At 35.5% G+C, this 9230-nt stretch overlaps 2 protein-coding genes across 2 annotated transcripts; both read right to left on the bottom strand.

The window, feature by feature from the left end:
- Positions 1-2834: 2834 nt before the first annotated feature.
- Positions 2835-4118, bottom strand: LOC114542047. Its single transcript, XM_028561796.1, has 3 exons — positions 3901-4118; positions 3333-3692; positions 2835-3038 (listed from the first exon to the last, which is right to left on the bottom strand). Exons 1-3 carry the CDS (start codon positions 4084-4086, stop codon positions 2835-2837), a joined length of 750 nt encoding a protein of 249 aa, XP_028417597.1. The 5' UTR covers positions 4087-4118.
- Positions 4119-4142: 24 nt separating this feature from the next.
- On the bottom strand, positions 4143-8154 carry LOC114542051. The gene is made up of 10 exons (XM_028561799.1): positions 7833-8154; positions 7351-7425; positions 6325-6387; positions 6050-6197; positions 5480-5533; positions 5156-5444; positions 4956-5077; positions 4638-4809; positions 4217-4321; positions 4143-4148 (listed from the first exon to the last, which is right to left on the bottom strand). The coding sequence occupies exons 1-10, from the start codon at positions 8152-8154 to the stop codon at positions 4143-4145; spliced, it is 1356 nt and encodes a 451-aa protein (XP_028417600.1).
- Between the last annotated feature and the right edge of the window lie 1076 nt (positions 8155-9230).

The following is a 9230-nucleotide window of genomic DNA, read 5'->3' as shown; positions in this document are numbered from 1 at the left end:
TATGATGTGTGCAGATATCCACCGTAATCATCCAGACCTTGCATACCTAGTTCATAAACTGCAGCCATCCGATAAACGTTCACCATGCCTAAATTTGCAGACTACAGAGTCATACTTTGAAGTTAAAAATGGCAGACATATTCATCATTTGAAACACCCAGCGCAAGAATTTGCCTTGATAATCCGTGCATACATTGCTACTATCCTACCAGCACTACAGTGTAGGATGGATTACCAAACAACGGACGGCGTAGCAATGCTCTTACACTATGTTTCGTCTTATGTAACAAAGTCTCATGATTCGCAGAGAGCAGATAACTTGCAGCAATTATACATCTTTTGAGAAATGAACCAGCTGAACCAGAAATGTGGTTCACTCTCTTTTCTAAAAAGGTTGCATGGACATCAAGCAGAACTAAACGCTATGCAGTTCCCACTAGTAATACGGTAAATGATGACAAACTCGCCAACCAATACTGGAGACGAGAACAACAATATGATAACAACTCTATTCTGCAATTGCTTTGTTCAATGGATACAAGCGCAAACCCCCCAAAGAAATACGAATCTTGACATACACTTTTTGGTGCTAAACTTCTCTCCAATATTCAATAATGAATACTTCTTTCAGTATATTTTTTTGCACATCCCTCACCAGACTTTTGAACAGCTCATGCCAGCTCACGCTGAGGCTATACCAGACCAATTAAGATGGTTTGCAGCTGGTGTACATCACTTTTCAGATTTATGGAGCATTGAACAAAGTCTGAAAAAACTCTTCAAAGCACAGGGACATTGTGATACGTATATTGTCACAATATGACTTAGTTGTCATTCATGAGATTTCGATGATTTCGACCAATATTTTCCATCACATTTTGTCTCTGCTACGAAGATTGATATTTAGACCTGTTCTAGTTCTATCTGGAGATAATTCCCAACAACAACCATTCGAAAAAGTCAGCAATTCTACCAGGACGGTAGAGAATGCTTTTTCGCAAAAAAAATACTTATCATCTACAACACGTTCCAGAGTAAAGTGTGATATTCTGTTTAGTGCATTTCTTAACAAAATGCCACATTAAAGCCAAATACAGCAAGAAAAAAAAATTTACAGCATGTCCAATATCACAAAGCAAAGCCTTGCCTGGTTTCGAGATCTCGAAGCCTTTGCCTGGTTTCGAGATCTTGAAGCCTTTGCCTGGTTTTGAGATCTCGAAGCCTTGTCTGGTTTTGAGATCTCGAAGCCTTTGCCTGGTTTCGAGATCTCGAAGCCTTTGCCTGGTTTCGAGATCTCGAAGCCTTGCCTGATTTAGAGAAAATATACAATATAATATAATAATACAATATAATAATTACAATATAACAATACAATATTAACTGTTAGGAAATTGTTCAATTAATCATATAATTAATTAATTAAATAAATTACATTAATAAAATACATTCTTGAGCTTAACATAGAAGCTGGTACAGCAATGAACAGCAACTCTACCATATACACTTTCAATAAAAACAACATATTAAGATCACTACTGTCAGGTACATACTGTATTTGCTGGGTTTACCTGATTTATTTAGCCCTCTGCTGGATTAATCTCACTTTAATAGCAGACCTGTCAAGAACTAGGCATTTTACACCAAGTTCTTGGCAAGCTAAGGCACATGATCCTGCACCTCCGCAGGCATCAACTACATATAGAGTTTTGTCCTGTACAAAAAGGTTTAGCAATTTTACATAACACGTTCTACGATGGGTTGGGATATTCTATTTAGCTAAAAGTTGGGCTTTTTCCTACGATTTTTATCATATTTGTCCAGAAAGTTAAAAATTGCAGTTTTTTCATGCTAAAACTATCTTATTTTGTGCCATTAATTTAGAAAAATTGAGTTGTTGACAAAAATTACCAAAACATGGGACCCCCATCATTGAAACCATAGTTCTATTACGGTGTATTTTTTTATTCAAAAAGACACAATTTTAATATCTACAGTGGATTATGAACTGATATACAAAATGTATATAAATGGTTATTTAATTACTGAATCTAGTTATTAGTATGGTACTAAGCTAAACGAGAACCAATCTAATGGTCTTCGACATGTCGAGAACAAACCTAGTTGTCTTCTACATGTTGAAAATCAAGCTACAGGTCCTCGACATGTGGAGAACCAAGCTATCGTTCTTTGAGATGTAGAGAACCAAGTTAGTGGTCTTTGACATGTTGAGAACCAAGCAAGTGGTCTTCGACATGTCGAGAACCAAGCTAGTGATCTTCGACATGTGGAGAACCAAGCAAGTGGTCTTCGACATGTCGAGAACTAAGCTAGTGATCTTCGACATGTCGAGAACTAAGCTAGTGATCTTCGACATGTCGACAACCAAGCTAGTGGTCTTCGACATGTCGAGAACCAAGCTAGTGATCTTCGACATGTCGACAACCAAGCAGTACTGAAATGTAAATTAAACTAATTTGTTTTAGCTATAATTAGGACATAAATAATTATCTTTACCAAATGTTCACATCTTTTTACAATAATGCCCTCAACAATATATTTTTATTATTTCAGCATAAATTTGAAATAATATTGATATCTAATATTAAATAATATTATTTAGTATTAAATATTCTAATAGTAATAAAAAAATAATAATATTTAATACTTACAATTATTATAAATATTTCAGTCAGTTTCATTACTTTGCTTGCTTTAAAAAGTCCCTCATCTGTCGTTTTGTCGCACTTTGAAGTTTGACACTTCGTCAAGATGAAAGGCTCCTAAATATACACAATCTTTTGGTAGAACATCTGCCCAAGGCTCCTTTGTGTTCGTTAATCAAGGAGTCCATTTCTTATTCCAGCTGCCTTTCCAGTAGTGGATGGAAACGTGCATTTCGCTAATACCCGTAACTTTCCCAATGACGGGACATTGTTGTATCCTTCCAAGGACACAGCAACAAAATCTTCAACTTTAATGTGGTCCCAAATGTTCGACACTGTCGCACCACTTGGTTTTCGATATGCACCGGTATAAACCTAGCGTAAAATTATTCGTTGAATCATTATGTGATGGCTAATGTTTTGAGTAAAATGGAGTAAAAGAATTCGAACCTTGCTGAGGTTTGTAGTTTGTACAATTGTACACTTTTTAAAATATTTATTTGGAAAACATCAAACTTGTGCAAATCAGAATTCAGTAGTTCAGCCTCTATAAAGAGATCAATGGCAAACGATGTTTCTACTATTGATCTGTATATAGCACCTGAATGCAATATTTATGTTTTCCAAAAAAGGTGCGAGGCTGCAACTGTAAAGATCTTCGTTATTTACCTCTGGGATATCTTCGAGTTGACCGTTAACCAACTTTACCACCTCTTCCGAAACGACACTGGGATCAACTGGAGTATCTCTACTTTCTTTTTCATTCTCGGTCGAGGAGGTTCCTGTAGTATGGCCAGATTTCAACAGCCGTAATTCATCCAATAACCAAGTAACTGGCTTCTCCTTTGCCATGTTGCAGTAAACTACGTCAACTTGTTCGAAAAAATTGCCCCACCAGTCTTTGTGTTCCTCTTTAATCACACGAGAATTGTCCAGAAATTTGGGAATGTCCCTTCGCAAGCGCTCCATATCGACGTTATCCGCGGAGGACGTTGCGAAATCGGGAGCTTCGTTTGGAATTTCCGAACACTATAATAACAAATGTATGTGAAGTCAAAGCTGAAATTTGGATATATAGGCCACGGTTACCTTCTAACTACACTCTAACTACCCTCTAATAAAAAACAACAGTTCGTTAATAGATGAACTGAAGTCAAGCAATGACAATTTATATTTACTGCCTCATTTATTTCATGGATGAAGGAAACTAAAGAACTGTAAGTTTTGATATTCTTACATGTTTGATAATTGTGATCCCTTTTTCAGCATTATCACTGGGTAACCAGTTCGTATCCCTACTCCAATTCTTGTATCTGAGAACGACATCGCCAGTTCCATTCTTTGTAATCACAAATATATGTGGGTTGCTTATGTTGTGCAGTGACATATTAACTGGTGCCAGCCAATCTCGTACATTGTACATAGTTTCTAAAAGTTCAGCAACTGGGTGTGGTGTGTATGACTCCTCAAATATTCGTGTTAAATCTATAAATATAATTTTTTAAAATTATTAAGCTTAGTAAGATCCATTGTGAAGAAATTAACTTTATTACCTTTAACTGTAACAACTCATTGGTTGAGAGTTTGACTCCAAATCTGCTGAACAGCTGATCACAATCTTCATGGGTGTGTCCTTTCATTAGAAAGTTCACTTTCACCTAAGAATAATTAATGTATCACAGTTATATTAAGGTTTATTGCTGCAGAGTATTCTAATGCTATGATATATATACATGTATATGTATTTTTAAATACCTTTTTGAATATCTCCAATTTAACTAAGACCCCCAGGAAAGTTATAACATACTGATTTTTGTTTTCTCGCCAACAATTATCCATCTGAAGGTAAAGCCGGTCTGGTATTTTATCCATTCTTAGCAGAACTCGTAGCAAAACATTGATTGTTAAGTTGCTATCATGTGCCCATTGGTGTAAATCAAAATAACCAATTGCTTCGTGCCCATGATTCAATACTCCAGTAAGATGTGTTTTCAACTTCCATGCACTTGAATATGCTTTCATTTGATGAAGGAGTTGTAGGATCATTCGTTTCATCTGATCCATTCCATCAATTATAATGCATGCATATTTTTTAGGAGCTGATTTAGCTTTGGCACGGTGTTTATAATACTTCTCACGCTCTTCCCTATAAGGGTGATATGAGGTAAACATAAATTACTGTACTAACACACTGTCGAGAGGTATGGCAGCTAGCAGCAGTTGCAATAATCAATCAATTTTTGTTTAAAATTATAGTAAGTGGTTCTAGTCACTCTAATCTGTTTTAATTACCTTTGAAGCTGATTATGTTGGTTGTAAAGAACATCATAGTAATTTCTCTCTGTTTTATCCAAGGTCTTTTGCTTCTCCTCTTTTAGAATGACACATATGTCACACTTTGTTAGCCTTGTAACCTACAAAAAACAACAATCAATCACTTTGGAAAAAATAAATTGAAGTAATTAGTTAAAAGATGAAAATTTTTAGCTCACCTTAGGAATAGTGACTTCCTTGAAATCTGTCTCCAACAGTTTGCAAAATTGGGAATAACAAATTGGATCATCCCCCATTGCTTTTAGATCTTCCACCATATAATTGTACAGTATCCTGTAATTGAGGTAGCATGGCAAATGGATTCTTATGCTATCAGGCATTTTATCCCCCATCTTGGAAAATGATGTTTTCATCCAGGCTTTCGCTATATAAGTTTTTGTCTTTCTTTTTTTCTTTTCTTGGCTTGCTATTGTTAAATTACCATTAACATGATGCTGGACCAATCTGCTGAATTTTTCTCACTTATAGAGTATATTGCTAACCACGCTTTTTTGCAAACCACATTTCCATAAACCATGAAAAGTATATTCTTGTCACTGAAAAAAAATATAAATTTGAATGCATGTACTTTTTGCATAATAGATAAACAACAAATCCTACCAAATGAATAGCAGTTACGCCCTAATAGACTAAATATATTAAAATAAATTACATTAATCTGTAATTTAATTTATAGAAGTGGAATTTTACAAATTTTGGCACTCTCTTTCTAGCTTTTGTGATGAATTTCGTTCTTGCCTAGATCTTAATTTGGCATATAGCTGGAATTACCACATTTATAATCAGTCATATATATTCCTTGTTGTTAAACACTATTGTTGTGTGATGTCGAAATAAGTTACATATTTTACATATTTTGTTTTTCCAAATCCTCTTATCCGTGCAAGAAAATCGTCCGTGCAAGTCTCGATCGCTCACTCTTGCTGTCATTTTTAGGGATATACGAGAACGACCAAAATCACATAGCCATTAAACAACCCTCTAGCCCATAATTTTGAGTTAAAATTAGGTTGTTAGTTGGACTAAATATATTTAGTAGTAGTATAGTTTACCTTTTATTCTGATGATCGATTATGTAATTCAGAACCCACTGGTTCTTTCCCTTATTAGACAGGTTATTAAAAGATGACCTTGCTAAGATTAGGACGGCATATTCAACACTCCAAGTGCATTTTTCAGTACAACAAGAAAATGTTCGTACTGAAATTAAAAAAGGGTGAATATACGGTTTAGTATTAGTCGCCGTTGTAGCATTGTAGCATATGCATTCTACACTGGGATGGAAAACAGAAAAGAATTATACTCCTAAATTAGTCTGTTACCATACCTTCATCAATGGAAAGCTTCGTTTGCTTAGATTTTCTAACTTCTTCTGTTGTGTTACGTGTCACTGAAGGATATTATGTAAAGAAATTTAGCAATATACAAGCAGTTAAGTCTGTCTGTTTAAACAAAGTTTGTCGTTATTACGTTATAACGTGTAGAATGCATAAAAGGCTAGCTAGTAGCCATGCGTATTCCTCTCTGTACGAATATACAATGTCGCGGTGCTAAGGCTAAAGTAAAGGCGAATTCCGTTTCAGGGCAAAGTGTTGGGCGATCAACTTTTCGCAAGCACCTTGCTTTGAAATACAGAGAATCAAGCGTAACTGATCCCATAGAATGAACAAATAAATCACAAGATCGCAGTAATACAAAACTTGAACAGCATGTACTTGCATGCATTATGGTATGCGCTTATGGATATCTGTAGAAGACGCGCTATAAAAGTTTTTATTATATAACTATATATAAGGTAGCTAAGTAAAGTAACTTTCATTTTAATTTCAAGTTATATACTTCATCCAAGGTTTAATGATTAAATTTAATTGCAAAGTTAATAACCTCCGAAAAATACGTTTGTTATTAACATTTTTTTATACCATACGTACTCAATAAATAACAGTCCTTATCCATCTCTTAACATATCGTTGTTTTTTAACATAACTATTTTTTTCCTTAGCTTTCATTAGAACGTTCATAACATTGCGATCTTTTAAAAAGTCTGACAAGCAAATAATTTTAATTCCTAAGCGTGATGCCTGCTCTAATCCGGATAATGTGTTTAATGGCATATTGTCTAACTGCTCATGACTTTTCCGGATCATCACCATTGAGCGTGTATTTTGGTTAACCTTCTGTAACAGCTGAAGCTTTTCAAATTTCTTATTGTTGATTTGATCGTCAGTTACAATGTGCGTGACTTTCTTGTTTAAAAAGTAGCTAAGAGTAGCACCTCCTTCACACAGTGCTCTTTCGACAATCTGAACAACATTTGCTTTTTGTCGTGGTAAATTCACAAAGAATAATGTACCTCTGAGTTCCAGGGATTGCTGCTCTGTTACCTTATCCGCTAGAGTGGCTCGACCCATGTTATTATCATCATATTCTACGGTAAAAAGTATTTTATTTAGCTACAAACAACATTTACATTTTAAAGAAATATTTTTTAAAATCGCATAACTTAAATTTATTTGAACATTTAAATTGAAGTTAAAAAAAATAAGAAAAGAAAGCCAAGGGTACACAAGTTGAGCTTCACTCGTGGCTATTGCCGTAAGCTGTCTCCTTCAGTATGCGGTGTCATGTTCTGTGATTTTCGGCACGCGTGCCTTCAGTGCTGTATATTCAACATGTTGAATAATTTCGCACACAATAAAAAATTTGCAAACAGTGTGCGCGCCAAGTACTTCCCTTTCATATGAAAATTGGGATTTTGAATTTGGCAAAACAGTTCAACAGTTTAAATTCCTTAAATTATCCTACATTATTGATAAAGTGCTTGAAGTCACTTACCATCTCTCTCATCCTCGCTGCTTGAATATGATATAGGAAAACATCCTAAGTCGCTGTCGGAATCGTGGTCGAATCCTAGCTCTGACGAGAATCTCGACGTTGTCGTCGCACTTGAAGACCAATTGATTAAACTGTTTACAGATTCAGTGTCCTTACTAATAGGAGTACTAGTTATACTGAGCGCGTCGGATTTATCTGTTTCTGTCGGAAGTTCTTCCAAATCACTAGATGGTATTGCGAAACGATCACTCAGTGCCAAACAAGGACTACTTGTTGGTGTAAGGTCATCTCCTGTCAAATCACTTGTATTTATCTCATCCATTACAGGATAACCTTTTGACTCTTTGACAACAACATGTTATGTCCTAGCTTCTGCCTTTGTGATGCGCTCAGGGTGAAGCCTAAGGATCAAATTACTATCAAACTTTACCGCTGTCTTTAACACTTCTACGGCAAACTATTGTGATTGGCTCTCGATTGTTTCACATATAGTTTCGTTGTATCAGATTTCACGAGCTTGCAATCGGTTTTCGTGGTTAAACGAATATCTTGTTCACCTGAACAACAGTGAATGCTAAAGCGAAATCGAATTATTTAGCATGACCTCTACTAGCAAACCAAAACTTCCCTACGGGAACGATCAGACAAGGCTAAGTGGTGGATAGATTCAGACGATGGAAAGATATATATTTTGAGAAAGAGTGGTCGTGCGAAATCCAATGGAAGCATGTTAAATGAAATAGTTGCTGTGCAACCGTGTAGCACCAAACCAGATAGACTAAAGGTGAGTTGCTTTTGTTTTTTTCAAATCATTTTCAAATACCAGAAAAAAACACCGTTTTATCGTAACAAGGCCTTAGGCGTGTAAGGAGTTTAGAGAGAAAAGGTAAGCAAGCGTCTGTTAGGTGAAATCCGACGCTTAGGGCCTTCTTTTTCAGAGTATATTGTTGAAATTAGGACATTGTATGACTAATATCAGAAATTTAAGTCGAAGGTTGTAAGGAGGATTACAATATAGCATTTGTAAAGAAACGTTGATGATTGTGTATCTTGTGATTGCCATATTGTGGGTCTCCAACTGCGTGAAGAGTCTTTTGTCACATATTATATTATTACACTAAATTATGTTACCAAAGCGCATGTTGTTCTTGTCGCACGAAATTCGAAAGCGCATGTTGAGAGCGCTTGACAAAATGTCGTCAATAATTGGCGCCTGTGTTTCTGTGATGGCTCAGATTAATAAATCGTTCAAACTAAGTTATGCATATGCCCTTTTTGAAAAAAAGTGTTAAATCCGGATATGGCGGCCATCAGACACCACTTTGCTGCCAAATCAAAATTAATTTTGATACCTATAAAAACAACATTTGGTCACTTACTATAATACGCACTTTTTTA

Source organism: Dendronephthya gigantea, unplaced genomic scaffold (assembly GCF_004324835.1).
Source record: "Dendronephthya gigantea isolate DGI-Jeju-01 unplaced genomic scaffold, DenGig_1.0 000330F, whole genome shotgun sequence".
Classification (NCBI taxonomy): domain Eukaryota; kingdom Metazoa; phylum Cnidaria; class Anthozoa; order Malacalcyonacea; family Nephtheidae; genus Dendronephthya; species Dendronephthya gigantea.
This window is presented reverse-complemented; position numbering and strand designations above follow the sequence as displayed.